The sequence below is a fragment of the Mus caroli genome, chromosome 14 (genome assembly GCF_900094665.2).
Source record: "Mus caroli chromosome 14, CAROLI_EIJ_v1.1, whole genome shotgun sequence".
NCBI lineage: Eukaryota > Metazoa > Chordata > Mammalia > Rodentia > Muridae > Mus > Mus caroli.
The window spans coordinates 47,798,530-47,817,729 of NC_034583.1; the positions used below are offsets into that span (position 1 = coordinate 47,798,530).

Genomic DNA, 19,200 nt, shown 5'->3' on the forward strand with positions numbered 1-19,200 from the left:
AAAAAAAAAAAAAAAGAAGAAGGAAAGGGCATTTGACTTTTCCATATCAATGACTTCTTCTAGGTTGGGAAGAAAGAATTAGGCAAAGGGAACCTAATTCTAAATGCTAAATATAGACTCTTTTTATTATGCTGTGTTTTTCTGTAACAGAAATTTTAAAAACTCATGAAAACATTCAATTTAAATTTTAGAAATGTTGAAAATAACTTAAACTCTATAAAAAATATTAAATAGATATCTGATGGTTATTCTAATAATGATGATTACAGAACATACCATAAGAATTTTCCAAGTTAAATAGAAAAAGAACACAATATCATATGATATTCATAATTACAAAACTGTAAAGAAAAGGAAGCAGGATAGGAAGCAAGGCTGTTTTGTTCTGAAGACTGGCTGGACTGAGGAGATGGCTCAATGTTTACAGCTCTCACCATGCTAGCATGGCTCCTGGAATCGAGAGTTCCAGAGTCCTGTTAAGTGCTGGGTGGAAATGGTGACAAGCCGAATAATCCTTGCCTCCGAAGGCAGACTGCTGATCCGCAGAGCAGGTCTGGCCATCCTGGAAAATCTGACTGTGACTGAGACCACTCAAGCATAATAGCATGATTCCTACACTGGGCTTCCACGTACACATACACACACACATGCACGTACATTAAAATGGAAAAGAAAAAAGATGAGCTAGTGGAATATAACACTGTAGTAGAGCACTGATCTAGCATGTGTAATGTTCTAAATTCTATCCTCAGCCTGCCTGTCTGCCCTGTCTCTGTCTCTGTCTGTCTCTGTTTCTCTGTCTCTTTGTCTCTCTCTGTGTGTGTGTGTGTGTGTGTGTGTGTGTGTGTGTGTGTGTGACCACACACTAATACAGAAGAGAGAGGGTAGGGAAAATACATCAGAAAAAGCCAAGTGAGCTCTGGAGTTTACCATCAAACAGTCAATTCTCTGGCACGACTATGTCTCATTGCTGGGAACACAAATGTTTTTCACATGTCACAGTTGACCTGCAGCTGGTCAGCTTTCAGCTTTCACCTGCCAAAGCTATTACAAAGATTTGTTTGTCAGCCCCAAATTCTCTGAAACACTTGATGCAGAACTCCACCCCGTTGCTATCTGTCAAGTCTGAGGTAGGAATGAGGATCAAGACCTAGCTTCAGGTCAGTGCTGTGCAGCATGGGGACCTTATAACTAAAGCAGCAGAGGACGGGTACAATTCCAAAGGACAGCCCTTGTCTTAGGACTACTTGATAACTCAGTTATGTGACTCACCTGAAGGGTGGGCAGGACTTTCCTCCTTTAAATCATTTCTTTTCACATGTGCTTCTTGATATTGTGACTCGTAAAACAAATCAGAAGCATTTTTTGAAGTTAATACAGAATCTTGAGTAGCTCTACAGAAATTACTTTGTTCATCGGGTAAAACGTTGAAAGCACAGGAGTTTTCTTGGGTTGGATTTGAGTAGCTGTGTGGTGGCAGAGTTAAGTCTCCGGGAGATCGATGCTTCTGGCTCTGATCATCAGGCAGTAATGTACCTTATAAATGAAAAAAAAAAAAAAATCCAACAAAGCTCAGGCCATCCTACAATGCTTTGACCTTTACGTAGTAGTGATCCTTCATCCCACAAAGTAGTTTTCAAAATAATAGAAGAGGCCAGGCGTGGTGGTGCACACTTTCAATCCCAGCACTCGGGAGGCAGAGTCAGGCAGATTTCTGAGTTCGAGGCCAGTTTGGTCTACAAAGTGAGTTCTAGGACAGCCAGGGCTACACAGAGAAACCCTGTCTCAAAAAAACAAAAAAAAAAGAAGTATTTTTCTCCATATTAATATGTCATTTAACCAAAGTACAAAAGCCTTAAAATCCAAAGTAAACACATGTCACATACTTTAAGGCTAGAGAATATTTATCCTAGATTTTCTATACAGACTGAAGATGGCACAGTTGCAGTACACTGGCTCAGAAGGCGCCATTCTTGGGTCATCTGTGAAAACTCCTTGGAAGCTGCCAACTCTGTCATCCAGGGACAGGCAGGCAGGCACAGGTACAAAGCAATGCAGTTAGCAGCTAGACAAATGATCTGCCTGAGCTGCCATTAGGACTAGTGTCCAGTGACTAATCATTTCTCCTTCAGATCAATTCTAAAACTTCCATGTTGTTAGATAAAGGGATTATTACTGACTTTCTAGTTTCTAAATATATGTTGCTTTTGTCTATTTTGTTTACGTCAGCTGGGCTGTATGTATCCCCCTGAACATCACTTCTCAGAACACGGAAGGCATACTTGGTGCCCTGTCTGCCATACCAGTCCATGAAATCCTGCTGCCAGCCTTGTTCACCTGATTGTCTCATGGTGAAGCATTTAATAAAACAGTCCCCGCTGCTGGGATTGGCAGAGTGTTTGCCTAAGAGAGTCTGTGTCCAATACCCAGCACTCCATAAAACCAGACATGGTGGTCCATACCTAGAATCTCAGCACACAAGATGAGGCAAAAGGATCTGAAATTCAGAGTCATCTTTAGCTATTCATTGAGCTGAAGACCAACCAGGGAAATATGAGACTGTCTTAAAACACACACACATACACACGTGCACACAGAATAATCACTGCTACCTATTACATGCCCATTTCATCCCCAGCCCACTTCTAACATGAAAAAGCCAGGCAATGCCCCAGGCTGTCAGCTTCAGCTCTTCATCTTTTGCAGTATTACCTCCCCACACACCCCAGCACCTAAAGATTTTTGAATGGCAGACGTTCCAGCTGAATCTAAAGAGTTCTTTGATAAAAGGTCCAAGAGTAGCCAAAATATGATCAATTCACCCCTAAAGATATTCAAGACCCTCTGAGAAAACCTACCAAGTTAAAATTATTTTTACAAACTGGTAAAGGAAAGGCAACTTAGAAACCTGCTGGGACCTCACTCAGTTCAAGGAAGACAGCTGTACTGTTAGCAGTCACTGTGTTCACGCCGCTGTGCAGTCACGGCTGGAAATGCTATGACCTTCTACTTAAACGTGCTGCAGCCAAGCCTTCATAGAGCCCAAAGATGCTACACAGGACACTGGGAGAAGAGTCACCAACTGTCTTACCCAGTGCTGGATCCCACATGCTACACTACTGAACTGCCAGGCAAAATGTGCCCACTGGTGCAATAGAGGAATGACTGTGGAGCCCTGGCTGTCCTGGAACTCACTCTGTAGACCAGGCTGGCCTTGAACTTACAGATATCTGCCTGCCTCTGCCTCCCAAAGGCTGGAATTAAAGGCTTGAGCCATTACGTCCAGCGACACACAATTTTTTGTATTGTGTGAGATCTGTCAATGTTCTGAAAACCTACAGAACTCATCAAACCACTATTTTCTGGATGACCAATGCATTAAATCATATATATATATATATATATATATATATATATATATATATATATATATAAAACAATTTATTCAAAATGTCTAGATACTCAACTTATTATGAAAAGTTCATTGATATGGTTTTAGACTCCATAATGGGGACAGCCACTTAAGAAAAGACCACTTGTTTAGCACACAGAGGGGAATATCCACAATTATCTGAAAAGATATTAAAGAACTCCTTTTCCCTAATAATGTAGATATATAAAAGGTAGAAATTCTTTTCAGATACTTTACTAAAACAATATCAGTCCAGAGACTGGATACAGCAATACATGAATCAGCTGACTTCTTTCAATCCAAACAAGACGGTCTTTTGAGTAGATGCCCAAAAGTGGTACAGCTACATCTTGTGGTAGATCAGCTTTCAACTTTTTGGGGAACCTCCATACTGTTTTCCAGAATACAGGCCCACAAACACTCAGACTAAAAGCCTGCTCCCCAGTGGGTAACTATACTGGGACGTGGCAGACCATTGAGTAGGTGGAGCCAAGTAGGAAGGAATTAGTATATTGAGGGTGTCCCCTCGAAAAAGACACTACATCGCAGCCATCAGGAGTGAGTAGCTCCTCCATCACCTACTCCCACCATAGAACATGAAGCTGCCACAGAGCCACAGCAACAGGACCTAGCAACACGGGCTAAGACCTGAGAACACGAGGCAAATCAGCAGTGCGCTGTTCTTTCTGCATTGTTAATCTTGGGCATCCCATCACAGCAGTGAAGGGCTGACTAACACTGCAACCCACTCATAAACACATCCTTTACAACAAAAACTCCTTGAGATCATCAATAATTTAAGAGTGCAGTTGGTGGGGTGGGAAAGGAGGGAAGACAGACAGACAGACAGACAGACAGAGACAGACAGTGACCATAGTACAGTGAGTATATATGTATGAAATACCACAATGAAACCCACTATCTTTAATGAAAAGTGAAGAGAAAATAAATTAGACCGTGTCATGAAAAGAAAAGAAAAGAAAAGAAAAGAGAAGAGAAGAGAAGAGAAGAGAAGAGAAGAGAAGAAAAGAAAAGAAAAGAAAAGAAAAGAAAAGAAAAGAAAAGAAAAGAAGAGAGGGAGGGAGGGAGATAGATGCTCGGCAGGCACAGGGCTCTAGGTCCACTATACAGCACCAAAAACGGAAGTCAGATTAAGAAAATTTAAAATTCGTTGTGTTCAAGCTAAGTGTCCCAAATTCAGTGTGGCTAGTTCTTACAGAAGTAACTTCAATTTCCCCCCACCTCCCTATCATATCTGTACTTTACAATAAAAAGTCATAAACTTGTATTCAAATCATCTTTAGTATTTATGGATTCCTTAAAGTAATTATAAACTGTTCAATTATTTTAAGATAAGCTAAGTGTGGTGGTACACCTGGGAGATAGAGGTACACAGAGCTTTGAGTTTGAGGCCAGCCTGGTCTACATAAAGAGTTCCAGGGCAGGCAGGGCTACGTAATGAGACCCTGTCCTGTCTATAGTGCGTATGTGCGCACACGCGTGGATGTGTGTGTGTGTGTGTGTGTCTGTCTGTCTGTCTATGTACAGCTATAGATGTCTATGTGTGTATGTATGTGTATATATATATATGTATATATATATATATATATATATATATATATATATATATAAAATTTTATATAGAAATAAAGACAACAGGATTTCTATATTTCTCCCAAAAGCATCCACATTTCTTATTCCCCCAACCCTCCTCTTCTACCCAGCCACACTTAGCACACTCATTTAAAATAGCCATCCAATGTCTTCTCTGTATTCTCAGTGAACAGCACAGTAACTGAATAGCACAGGCCTTTCCTGAACCTCTGAAGTGTGTCCCTTACAGGAAATTGCCAAAAAAGCCAACATACTACTCCAGATCACTGCTTGTAATTTATGAAACATGATTCATTGAAAATGTTGCCAGATAAACAGTTTCACAGTTGGGCTGGAGACAGCCCAACTGGTACAGTATTTGCCTAGCATGCACAAAGCTAGCCTAGGTTCAATCTCCCGTACTGAGTAAACTGAGCATGGTGGTGCACACCTGTAACCTCGGCATTTTGGAGGCACAGACAAATGGAAAATACCCCTACTACTCTCACCAGGCACAATAACATGTGGGATTTGCTTGTCCTGAATCAGGACTGAGAATGTGTTTGTTACTATGGACTGTGGTCAGAAAAGCTTCCAAGCCACTACTCCAGATCAAATATCAACGCTCTTTTCTCAGGTAAGCTCCTGAGGCTTTCTGTTAACAGACACAGCAGACAAAAGAACACTACCTCCTACTACCCTGGGAAACACAGCTCTTCAGTCAGGCAAAATGGTTTCCAGTTTTATCACTGTAGCCCTGAACAGTTTCCATGCATCAGCCGGAGCTGGATACCAGTAACTACACTTAGCTTCTATTCTACTTTCACCCCAAACCAATGACTGCTAGCAGGGCCTGTGGTTCAGCCCTCAGAGCATGTACATACGAGAATGGCTTGAAGTACATACAGTGGGTACACTCCAGAACGCTAGAGCACCTCCAGTCCACTCGTGACTACATCATCGTTTCACACTTATCTATCTGGCCCTGAAGAAGCTGGAGTTTCCCACCTGTGACAGGAATGTAGAACTGTTCTGCCAAGCACTTAAGAAGCAGCACATGAAACTCTGTCTCATCCTAACTGATGGCCACATGAGAGGACCGCCTACCTGGAAATGCGTGCTGCGCAGACACGAATGTGAGCAGCTTCTCTTGCTCCTCCATGAGCCTCTGCAGCTGTTCCAGCTGCTGCCTCTTCAGCTGCTCCTGCTTCTTCTGCTGGATTTCTTTCAGCTTTTAAACGGAAAATCAGAGTCATGTTAGGCTTCCTGACATCCCGTACTATTGATCATTTCTTCATCCTCCCTCCCAGATTGTCCCTGACAAATAATTTCAGAGAAAGACTTCCCAAGATGTATCTCTTCACAACAAGAACAAATTTGCCTTATAAATGTTTCTACCAGCTTGCCAGTTAAACACCCATTTGGGGTGTTTATCCATTGTGGTAAACATTTGCCACAGGAACACTAAAATCTAATTTCTTCTAAAGGATATCATATCAGTATCTCAAATAAGAAAGGGGGGGGGGCAACCCCCTTGAGTTTTGTAAGAGGATGGGTGTACCAGGACATCAACTATTTTCTGATATTTGATCACCCATTTCTAACTTCATTCTTACCAAACGATGTGGCAATTGAAAAACATGAATTTATCTTAATTGCTTCATTTTGTGATTATATATGTACATGTATACCAAACACATTTTAACATTTCACATTAGACAAAAAAATTGGACTTTGGAGGATTCTGAGTACAGAGGAAACAAGATGGCTGGTCATACAATGCCTGTAACAATACAAATCAGTTTCTATAAGGCCAGACCCTACCTGTTCCAGCTTTTTAAAAAGTGGGTTTTTATTAGCCACTTCTTTGAATTCACTCTCAAGATGAGGCGTAAGGTCATTGTTGTTATCCTCCTGGCATCCCGGGGCATCCTGACGGGATGCTATTGGCTCCTTTCTAACTGAAGGAAAGACCGGATGAGCTTCAGGGTTTTCTGACCATGGTTTATAAGGTCCTCCAGCCTCCAACTTCTGTTCTTCATGAAATGAGTCCTCTTCACTACTAATACTGAAGCTATTTGAAAAATGGGTGGCTTTAGCAGGGAAGCTCGTAGAAACATTTGTAGCTGCTTGCTTATCATCTGCTTCCAAAATAGGAAATCCTCGATTTAGTATGACCCCAGCCCGAGAAGGACTGGTCATCCACTGGGTTAGAAAGTTCTGCCCACTGTTTAATTCTGAAGAGGTTGGCATCAGGAACATTTTAATCTAATGACCTGATTTAAACACTGGAAAATCCAGAACACCTATTGACTTCCAACACCTGTAAAAAAAGAAAGCCGACAATAAGTGTTCATTAAAATACATGCTTTACCCAAAAGTGGCCCAAGCCGCAACCTAACACAAAAACTAATATTAAATATACAAAGGACTATCAGGGAATGACGAGTTAGCTCAGTGGGTAAAGGTGCTGGCCACCAGGCCAGATGACGTCAGTTCAATCCCCAGATCCCACGTGGTAGAAAAGAACAACTACAAGTTATCCTCTGAACTTGGCATTCATGCACAGCATACATGCAAACGTGTCACACGCACACGCACACGCACACGCACACACACACACACACGAGTTTAAAAAGACTTTAGTGAAAAAAAGCAATTAGGCAGTAAACTGCTTGGTTGGCTTGAGTTTTGCCTTCAAAAACCTTAAGTGAGTAGATCAGAAACACTACTGATACAATCATTCAGTCACTAAGATATAGAAGTGCTAGATCACTTAGGAAGACATAATCAATGCCAGGTACTATACACTTGTTTCTTTGCCCTGTTGGGGATGCACAAAAAAGTCATCACCCTAACACCCCCTACCCAGCTCTGCCTGCAGCTATAACATTGCTCCTGACCTGTACAACGCCTCAGCCACTGAAGTCCTGGTCTGTCTTCCAGAAGGCCCTGGCATCAACAGTTAGCACTAAACTCAGGATTAGTGGTATTTTGCTATCGTGATCATTCACACTCTGCCCAACTGTGGAGACCCTGGAAGAACCTATGTGTCCTCCACTGCCCAGCCCCACGGAAACTCAAGGAAGGTGGTAAACTTACTTGCTAAGATTGTTAAAAATAAGCCAGACGTTTGCATTTAAAATAAATTCCATACTCCAAAGTATTATTTGTGTTCACTCAATGTTCAACAATACAAATTACATTGGCTCAAGTTATAGGAGCGTCCCGTATGAATCATCAGACTTTAGTGTTGTACTGTGTAAGTAAGGAAATACAGAGGGAAAGTGGGCTCCTTTAGTATGCTTGATTTTCCTCTACTGACATTTCTAATTTCATGTTCCTCTGTTTGAGACTCTGAGTACATATGGCTGTTAACGAGCATCATAGGGTTTCTGCTGCCGTGATAAACACCATGACCAAAAGCAACTTGAGGAGGAAAGGATTTATTTCACCTTACAACTTTTAAGTCCATCACTTAGAGAAGCCAGGGCAGGAAGGAACCCAAAGGCAGGAACTGATGCAGAGGCCATGAAGGAGTGTTGCTTACTGGCCTGCTCCTCATGGCTTGCTCAGGCTGCTTTCTTATAGCACCCAGGACTACCAGTACAAGGGTAGCATCTCCCAGTGAACTGAACCCTCCCCCATCAGTCACTAAACAAGAAAATTCACCACAGGTCCTGCTCCCAAAGTGCTCCCCAACTGCACAATCAACCTGACTCTGAGACATCAGAGATGAAGCATCATTTTCTGGATTAAACTCTTCAGAAAGACCTCCATGGTCCCGGCTGCCACAGAAGCCATGTTGAGATCCATCTCCAGTGCTGTTGTGGAATGTCTGTGGGATGACCCTGCTGCAGCTGGAAGCCATGTGGAAGTCTGTGATCCACGCTGCCATGAGCTGCTATTGGCAAGGAAGTGCCTTCTGCAGCAGCATTGATGGTGACTGCAGGATAAGGTATGAGTGGTGCTCATACCTGAGAGAGAGAGGCATTCAAGGCCTCTGTGACAGGAAGCTACTAACGAGAGTCCTTCCTTAAAAACTGTGATAGGATGATAGTGTAGCTCGACACAGTCTATGGCTCCTGATCGGGGTGCGGGGAAGGACTCAGTGGCCGGCCACCAGAAGTTCGACCATGATCCTGTGAGTACACTGGGCTTGGTATACTTTCCTTTTTGGTGGGAATGAGGTGGCACAAGGGTGGGGAAGTGGGCCTGGGAACAATGGGAAGCAAAGGTGACCGGGGTGCATTGTATGAAATCCCCACATGATTAACTAAAATATTATGTTTGGGAGGGGGAGTAATAAAGTGAAGTTTGGGGGAGCACTCAAGCTTTGAATCTCATAGCCTCTGTGACCCACTGCTCTCCTTTACATCTTCCTCCCACTTCCTGAGATCTCTAGGCTCCTCTCCTGTAGTTCTTAAACTGTTCTGGCTGAGATACTGTGAGAACAGAGTTGCCATTCACTGAAATGAGAAAACTGTGGACAATACACGTTTGGGGAGTAAGGATTAACTACAGGGCCTCACCTCACGTGTTAAATAAACACTCTTCCCAAAGAACTGCATCCAGAGGATCTAGATCCACAGGGAAGGATCTCACAATGCCTTTAAATGCGACTGCAGACTTCATTTTTATCAAATCTATGCTCACTAACTGTTCTCAGGAAATCCAAGGAATATACAAAGGAAGGAGGAGATACAGGACACTGGTAGGAGATAGCAGATGTGGCTTTGTAGATGCTTAGGAGGTGGAGAGAGCCAGGTATTAGAGTATAAGGCAAATGAGAGAGTAAGAGAGTAGAATGGAAGAAGTGAATGGCAGCCTGGGAGCCTAGGGCTTCTTATGGACATAGGTTTAATCACACACACACCACACACACCACACACACACCACACACACCACACACACCACACACACACACCACACACACACATACACACACACACACACACACATACACACACACACAGAAAAACACAAAGGTAAATAAACATGTATCTAGCTTTCCAAGTGGCATATAAGAATATACAAAAGACATAAACAGAAAAATAGATAAAAAAGAAATCAGATACACCAAAATATGTTCACTCTCATGCCACTGAAAAACCAGAAAGTGCGAGAATAACAATATACCTTTTTTTTTTTTGTCCCCATCCACTGGGTTGGCAAGGCCTAAAGACTGCTAATATTTAATATGAAAAAAAGCAGAAATTATTTTATTAAGTTGTCCTTAGAAATATAACGTATTTTGCAGAGTAAGGCAGTTAACTAGCCAAACCATAAAATGCACAAAAGCCTTGATCTGGCAATTTTGCCTCTAGGCATTGTGTACCTCTGTTAGATGGGGACAAGCTCACACTTGCAATGAAGGGAAAGTAAGCCAGGTGCTGTGACCCACACCTGTTATGCCAGCACTGAAGAGACTAAGGCAAAGGGAGTTCCAGGTCAGCCTGAGATACAGTGTAAGCCCCCACCTCAAGATGTGGCTTTCTTCTAATGTTTACCATATGTGAGGCCCTGGATTCAGTACCTATATTAAAATAAATAAGCAAGCCAAGTACAGTAGCCCACACCTATAGCTCCAGCACTTCAGAAACTGAGACAAGCAGACCACCATGAGGTCCAGACCAACCTGGCTTACACTGCTAATTCCAGGCTAGCTGCACTACAGAGTGAGACCGTCTCAAAAAAGAAACCCATAAGGAGCTGGAAAGATGGCTCAGTGCTTAAGAGTTCTTCCTACTCTTCCATAAAACCCAAGTTGAGTTCTTGGCACCCTCGTGAAACAGTTCACAACCACCTGTAACTCCAGGGAATCTGATGCCCACTTCTGACCTCTGCCAGCACCTGCACCCATGTGGCATACATTCATTACATTTACACACATATACATAATTAAAACCTTAAAGAAGTGATGCAAGACATACCATTAACCACAAAGTACAGAGCAAGAGCAAATGTAGTATAGGAAATGTAGACGGGCTGGAGAGATGGCTCAGTGATTAAGAGCATTTACTGCTCTTACAGAGGATCTGAGTTAAGTCTCAGAACCAACACAGTGCCTCAAAGCCATCCACAACTCCAGCTGCTGGGGATTCAACACCCTCCCCTGTCCACAGAGGGCACTGGGCACACAATTGGTGCGCAAGCATAAAGTTAACTAGCGAAGCGGAGAAAAATGGAATTATAAAATCGAGAATGGCAAATATCCAGTGTGGGGGTTAGTTCTTGTCACAGAAGATAATGGGACCTCACTTGAGGAATTGCCTCCATCAGACTGGCCATCAAGTTGCTTCCCTTAGGCATGCTGTTGGGGGCATTTTCTTGATTAATGACTAGTGTGGGAGGGCCCAGCCACTGTGGGCGATGCTTCTCATAAGTAGGTGGTTTGGGTCATATAAGAAAGCAAGCCATGAAGCAAACTAGCAAGCATTACTCTGCCGTGGTTTCTGCATCAGTTCCTGCCTCAAGCTCCTGCCCTGGCTTCTCTGGATGATAGGCCACAACATGTAAGCTGAAGTAAACTCCAAGTTGTTTTCAGTTAGTTGTTTTCTACCATAACAAGGAGAGCCAAACTAGAACCCCTAGAAAGATAGGGGCTGGTTCTTACTGGGAAAGGGCTCCAGCCTGCAGGGAGTATATACATTGTATCTTACACTTAAGAGTAGCACGCGCCTTTAATCCCAGCACTTGGGAGGCAGAGGCAGGTGGATTTCTGAGTTCGAGGCCAGCCTGGTCTACAAAGTGAGTTCCAGGACAGCCAGGGCTACAGAGAAACCCTGTCTCGAAAAACAAAAACAAAAAAACAAAAAAAGAGTAGCACGCATTAACTAGCTATCCAGTAACTGTTAATTCCTGAATGGTAATTTCCTTGTAATCTGTTGTAAGAAAGATAATCCTAATTGTTTTTACATTAGGAACCTACCTGTAAAGGCAAGGTAGGGAGTTTTCAGTTAACCTTGGTTAAATTTCAACATCCTTAGTAAAAAAAATTAAAATCAAACATAGGGGCTCACAAGCATAATCCCAGCACTGAGGAAGGAAGCTGGTCATCACAGGTGTGAGGCCGGTCTGGATACATAGCAAGTTCCACAAGACAGTGTGAGTGTAAAGTGAGAAACTGTCTTTAAAACAAAAGCAAGAAAACCCAGAGCTGGAGAGATGGCTCAAAGTGGGTAAAGGGCATACTGCACACGCCTGGCGATCGGAGCTGGTCCCGGAATCCACATAAAGGTGAAAAGAGACACTGACTCTACAAAGTTGTCCCCTGCCCTCCATACATGCATAACATGCATGAAATCCAATACATATCATATACACAACAATATTTGTGAAAGGTAATCTTAAAACTAAATAAATAAATCTTAATTTAGAAAGTAAACAAGTTGCAAAGTCACTCTGTAATGTGAAAATCATCAACAATTCCCTATTAGACTGAGCAAAGTGTTATGGTATAAGGCAGCATCTTCACATTGTCTTCACATGCGCACACACACACTGTAGCACACACACACACCTTTTTTTTAAAAGCACTAAAACTTTGCTACAAGTCCATTACTGTGGTCCTAAAACTATACTTACAGCCAGTCTTAAGTATTGAAATTCTGATTCACAGTTGGGTATTGAGGATGCACACCTGTAATACAGTGTTCGAGGTGGAAGGCTAGCTTGGGCTACATAACAAGCCCTTGTCTCAAGAACGCCAAAAAATTTCCCCTAAATCTGTTTTTTATTACTTATACGAAGGCCTAGGTAAACTACAAATAATAGACTGTCTAGGACAGTATGTTATGTAAACTCAGATATTAAAATCTGAGGTACAACACCACCTGCTTATGAAGTTGTAGTCATTACCGTAAGTTAATTGTACATAGATAAAGCTGCCTTTTTTTAAAAAAAATCGACTAATTGAAAGCCTTGACATCTTTCTGTTCAAAACATAAATTATCTGCACTGGAGAAGGAGGAAGTTACGAGGAGACAATTCAGACCTTGATTGAGGAAGATACGAGGAGCCAATTCAGACCCTGAAAACTTTCAGCTGACAGGTCCGCCTCCCCTGAAACACAACTCTACTTGAAAGCAACAAAGCTTTTGGAGAAGCCGGGATAAGGCCTCCTGAAAGACTGCAAGCGGCGCCACTGCACCCGGCCCGGCGAGACTGTGTCCCGAGCGTGTCGCCCGGAACAGAAACACGCACCCCGGCCCACCCCCTTGAGGATTGATCCCCCGGGTGCTCGGAAGAACAAAGCGGGCTTAAGCCCCGGAACCACCGCCGCCCGCGGGCGCCAAGCCCTCCGCGCCATGCCAGCCCCAAAGCCCAAGCTAGCCTCTCAGGAACCGGGCGGCCGACGGGCTTCTCCGCTCCTTTCGCCCATCAGTTACCGTTCTTCGAAGACACAGCGGTTCAGACCGCCCCGACCAGTGATACAGTCACCACCTAGCAGGTCCGGCATTTACGAATGAGCCGCCACAACCACCGCTGCAGCCAGAGCCCCGCCTCCTAGACTGGCCCCGCCCAACTCTGGTCCAGTGACTCCTGGGAAATGTAGTTCCTACAGTCCCTGTGAGCTTGCGCGCAGGCGCCTCGGACACATGCAAACTACAACTCCCAGCAACACCGCCATAAACGTTGCTAGGGGATGCTCTTTGCGCGCTCTTTTGCGGCGGGCACTGGTCAACAGCTGTTGTTCTGAAGTCAACCCATTGAGACCTGACCCCTGCGGTAACAGAGAGCGAACTCCATTGTGCCAGGAACACGGAGATTCAAACCTTATCTAAAAGACGACAGGTTTGGGAGAGTTTCGTCGCCTTCGCTTTTCTCTTTGAATGGGTTTGACTTAATAAAGACCTGTTTAAAACAAAAAAGTGACATTGGTAGGACGAATAAGTGAAGATAACCGTGGAAAAATTTACTCCGGGAATAATCATCTATTATGTGGCTAGTCGATGGCTTCACAAAGTGTGTGCATTCAGTGTTTAAATTATATGGAATATTGAATTGCAGATATTAAAATTATATATGGAATGTTGAGCGCAGGTTTCACTGTTTGTTTTGCCACCAGAGAGGTTCCAAAATACAGACATGACCCTTTAATCTAGGATGCTACAACACTTCAAGTTACCACAGTTTTTAGACCAGGTTTGAACAATATTGTAAACTAACATCTGTTTTTTAAATATCTAATTTTACTATTTTATTTTTACTTTATGTGCAAGCATATTTTGCCTGCATGTTAGTATGTGCCCTGATATGTGTGTCTGGTGCCTGTAGAGGTCATAGGGGCCATCAGATCCCATGATCCCATGGAACTAGAGCTACAGATGTTTGTGAGCTACCATGTAGAAGCTGGAAACTGAATCCAATCTTGGGAGAGAGAACAGTAAATGCCTATAACCACTAGGCCATCCCACCTTCCCCTTTCCGGTTGATCAAATGCTTGCCTAGTATGTTCTATCCTCAGCACTGTATAATCCAAAATTGGTGACCAGTCTCTCAGGTGGGGAAGGTGAATCAGAAATTCAAGGTCATCCTCCAATATAGAGTAAGTTAGAGGCCAGTATGTAACATGAGATTCTATATAAAAAGGTCATCAAGAAGAACTGCCCTTTATACTAATTAGTTCTAGTAAATCACTATTATTAAAGATAATTAAAGATTTGTACAGACACCTCAAACCTGGAGACTTGGGAAAAGTTTTGAGAGTTTTGTTTTGCTTTGTTTTGTTAGGTTACATCATAGATGAAAAAGCCAAAGTTCAAAATTTCCAAGAACACACACCTAATATGTTGACAAGAGAATGGAGCTCAGTGGGTAGCAAAGACCTTGTCTGATGTACCAGAGGCTCTGAGTTCCACCCACTGCCCTAAAGCTGATTAGTCGGTAAATTAATAACTTACGATGCTGAATGAGGGTTCAAATGGTCTTCTTTTGGCCTGAAAGCATGCCCAAAAATCATTTTCTTAAAATGTGTGTCTTTGACAGTAATCATAATATTCTCTACTATTTCTGCCTACATTTTATTTGGTATAGTATGTTATGCCACATTGCTTGTTGTCTGAATAAACAAATTTTATCACACTCATCCTTCCTCTCTCTCTCTCTCCTAGTTTTCTTGCCTTCACTTCCCAAAGTATGTGCCACAAAGCATGTCTCCACATTCAAGTTTAAAGTAGCTATTAAGGTTTTAATAAAGGGCTGGAGAGATGGCTCAGCGGTTAAGAGCACTGACTGCCCTTCTGAAGGTCCTGAGTTCAAATCTCAGCAACCACATGGGGCTTACAACCATCTGTAATGGGATCTTACTCCCTCTTCTGGAGTGTCTGAAGACAGCTACAGTGTACTTACATATAATAAAAATAAATAAATCTTTAAAAAAAAGATTTAATATGTAAGTTATCACCTGGAACCTACACACCTACATTTAAAAAGTAGAGTATAATGATACATCTGTCATCCAATCACTTGGGCAGAGGAAGAGCCTTGCACTTACTTAGAGCTGAAAGGCAGCCCTGGACTATATAAAAAGGCCCTGTCTCAAAAAGGCAGAAAGATCTCTGTGAGTTGAGGCCAGTCTGGTTTACAGAGTGAGTTCCAAGACACCCAGGGCTGTGATACAGAGAAACTCTATCCTGGGGCGGGGGAAGAGAGAAAAAAAGAATAAAATTAAAATAAGTAGCATATAGCACATTATTCAACTGTTGACTGTGTGACCCCACCCCCACCCCCATTGATAAGCTGTGCCAAAACCATGAGTGACATCATCCCATGGGCTAAGGACCTGAATGGAATTAAAGGGAAAGCAGACAATACTCATCGCTTCACTCATTACCCCGACTGCAGGCAAGATGCGGTCAGACACCTCCTGCTCCTGCAGTCAGACCTTCCCTGCCATGAAAGACTGTGCACCCTAGAACTGTAAGCCAGCACACCCTCTCCTTCCAAAAGCTGCTTCTATCAGAGCAATAAGACAAGAAACTAGTACAGTAAAAATGTCTCCTTTTCTGCTTTGCTTTTTAAGAACTCACTAAAGATCTTCAACTTCTGATCCTCCTGTCTGTACCTCCAGTCTGTAGGGATTACACACATATACCACCAAACCTGTTTTTAACACAGTATTAGGGACTGAACCCAGGGCTTCACACAAGCACTTTAACCTGCTGAAGCATCTCCTCAGTCCAGTAAAGATGTTTCTAGGGATGGGGAGGTGGCTCAGTCCCTAGAGTGCTTGCCTGGTAAGCATAAAGACCGGAGTGTAAAACACACACACCCCCACCATTTAAAAAAAAAAAAAAGCTGGAAGCTGGCTAGGTGGCTCAGTGGGTAAAGTATTTGCCCTACAAGCCTGATGACATGAGTCCTATATCCAGTCATGTCAAAGAAGAAGAGAAATCATAAGCACACATACGTGTATGCATGCAAAAAATATAGTATATTATATATACTATACATATAAAGCCACACATAATGGTATGTGCTTGTAACCCCAGTGCTGGGAGGAAGAGACTGGTAGATCCTTAGTGTTCACTGGCTACCTAGCCTAGCACATATAATAAGTTCCAGATCAGTTGGCACCTGAGGACAGCACCCAATAAATCATGTCACCAAAGTTCAGCTCCACCTTTTACATTCAATTCTCTAGTCTAGACCTTATAGTCTCATTTCATTCATCATATTCTGAGGAATGGGATTATTTCTAAATCAGTCCCTACTCAGTACATTTCTGATTCTAGCGCCCGGGGCCCACACATGTGAAACAAATAACCAGCTGAGCTGTCTAGCCCTAGACCCATCGTTTGAGCGTCTCCAATTAGTGATGGATGCTATTGTGAGCTTCAAACTCAGACGTTCTCATTTTCTTCCACTGTTGCTGCTGAAAATCGAACCCAGGGGCCCACAAATGTTAGCCAAGCTTTCTACCAATGACCTAGCTCTTCAGTCCTAAATTCTCTCTGATGCCCCTTTGGGAAATTTGTTTCTTACCTGCCCTGGGATTCCAGCACACTACTTAACCCCAATCCATAATCATTTCTCTGTCAAAAGTCCCCATCCATCACATCTCCCAGATTCGAATTTTGGATTTACCCCTACTGGCAATTTACACTCTGAAAAAGAAAGTGAAAGTCCTGAACGCCAGGCTGATCTGGAAAGCTGAGGCCACGCCTTCTCCCCAGCTGGACAGTCGCAGGACATCCCTCTAAGGAGCGTAGGTCCGGTGTTCAGGAGACGCAGCCACGGTCCCGCCCCGCCGGGTCCCGCCCCGCCGCGCCCCACCTAGCCCGGCTGCGCCTGGAGCAGAAGCACCGAGGCTGGAACGCCGGCTGCGGGGCACCGAGGAGGGGACCATCCGACACCAGGAAGGGCCAGGCGGGATCTCCGAGCAGGTGCGTGGGTGCCCCCAGGAGGCTGTCTGACAGTCCGAGGGCCCGGTAGTCCCTGGTGGCCGTGACCTTCTGAGGCCTGGCTCAGGGGCCGCGGTCCTAGGCGGGGAGCGCCAGGGGAGGGGAGGTCAATGTTGACTGCGCCATCAGACCCTCTGCTGTTTTGGGAAAATCACTGCAACAGAACGCAACGTTTCTTTACTTTCTGAAAGTTAAGGAAACTTATGGTAGAAGAAAATAACTCATTGAGGTCTGGAGTTGAAATTTAGCCGAACCTGACTAAGCTCCGGGTCCTATTAAGACAAAAAAAAGTAAAAAAGATGGGGTGAGTTAATTTGCAGTTTTAGCCAAGACTCAGAATAGAGAAATTCTTAATCTGTCTAGGCCTTACTTATGGCAGTTACAGTTTACGTTAATGAAAAAAGGGAAGGCCAGGAAATCCGCCCCACGTAGATTTGTCCTTAGGTTGGATTTATTTATGCCTCTGTCCTACTAAAGGTACTTCCGGTGCTATGGCTATTGTTGGTTGTTAAATTGACACACCTGGAAAAAAATGAACCTCAATTGAGAAATCACCAATTGACCTCTGGGGCGTGTCTGCAGAGCATTTTCTTGATTGCTAACTGAAGGAAGAGAGCTTAGCCCACTGTGGGCACCGCTTCTGGGCAGGTGGTCCTGGATTGTATGAGGCGAACAGAAACAGAAAGCAAGCCAGTAAGCTGCGTTCTTCCTTGACCACTAATTAATCTACTCACTATACATCCCAATCACAGCCTTTAATGCAGTCAGTTCCTTAAATTGTGCTACTGTTATGAATAGTAAGTAAAAATATCTGTGTTTTCTATAGTCTTAACCCCCTGTCAAAGGGGTCAAGATTGAGAACCACCGGCTTCCACGTTCCTGTCAGGGGTTCATGCCCTGACTTTCATGTTTGACTGTAAGCTGTGAGATGAGGTAAGGAAGAGTAACAACAGGATCAATGCTGGGACCTGTCTCAGGGCAGCCAATAGGAAGACGGCTCTTGATGGGCTCCCCTAGGACACGCTGAAAGGAAGAAACTTGGGTGTTCACTCCCTAGGGAGGCAGCCTTCTCTCTCCACTGTGCAGTGTTTTGTTTTGTTTTGTTTTGTTTGTTTTGTTTTTTCGAGACAGGGTTTCTCTGTATAGCCCTGGCTGTCCTGGAACTCACGCTGTAGACCAGGCTGGCCTCGAACTCAGAAATCTGCCTGCCTCTGCCTCCCAAAGTGCTGGGATTAAAGGCGTGGGCCACCACCACCACCACCCCACCACCCCTCACTGTGCAGTTTTTTAAGCTTTTGTCAGGAATTAGATCTCTGTAGCTGTGTGGGCTTATTTCTAGATCTTCTCCTGTTGCATCCAGCTATACGTCTGTTTCTATGTCAGCACCAGAGTTTTTGTTACTGCAACTGGGTTACTACAACTCTGAGAGGAGCATTGTTATTTCTAAGGATCGCTCTGGTTCTTGTGAGTCTTCTGTGCGTCCATATGAATTTTCTTCCTCTTCTATGAAGAATATCTTTGGGATTTTGATGGGGATTGCTTTGAATCTGTTTTCAATAATACAGCATTTTAAAAATACAATCCTGTCAATACATTCACATGGGAGGTTTCCCTTGTGGTTTCTTCTTCTGTGTTTTAAAGTCTTCATCAGAGAGGTATCTTACCTCCTTTGTTAGGGTTATTTCTAATTTGATTTTTTTTTTTTTTTTGCTTTGTTTTGGTTTTTTGAGACAGGGTTTCTCTGTGCAGCCCTGGCTGCCCTAGAACTTTTTCTATAGACCAGGCTGG

The 19,200-nt window shown here is 43.4% G+C and overlaps 2 protein-coding genes across 3 annotated transcripts in view; one reads left to right on the plus strand and one right to left on the minus strand.

Annotated features, from left to right (window-relative positions):
- Cenpj (centromere protein J) overlaps positions 1–17,100 on the minus strand; it is a 44,602-nt gene extending 27,502 nt beyond the window's left edge. The window contains exons 1-4 of one of the 2 annotated variants that reach the window (XM_021181857.1): positions 13,396–13,506; positions 6,830–7,328; positions 6,113–6,236; positions 1,273–1,536 (exon numbers count right to left, since the gene is read on the minus strand). In XM_021181857.1, coding sequence (XP_021037516.1) covers positions 1,273–1,536; positions 6,113–6,236; positions 6,830–7,267 — 826 coding nt within the window. In that variant the 5' untranslated portion in view covers positions 7,268–7,328; positions 13,396–13,506. Of the gene's footprint in view, positions 1–1,272; positions 1,537–6,112; positions 6,237–6,829; positions 7,329–13,395; positions 13,507–16,993 lie in introns of those variants that run through there. The other variant, XM_029468694.1, reaches the window with a different exon arrangement.
- A 133-nt stretch (positions 17,101–17,233) lies between these two features.
- The window catches only part of Parp4 (poly(ADP-ribose) polymerase family member 4), an 86,963-nt gene continuing 84,996 nt past the window's right edge, over positions 17,234–19,200 (plus strand). Inside the window, exon 1 of the mRNA XM_029469183.1 lies at positions 17,234–17,394. The gene's annotated coding sequence lies outside the window, so the exon portion shown is untranslated. The remainder of the gene's footprint in view (positions 17,395–19,200) is intronic.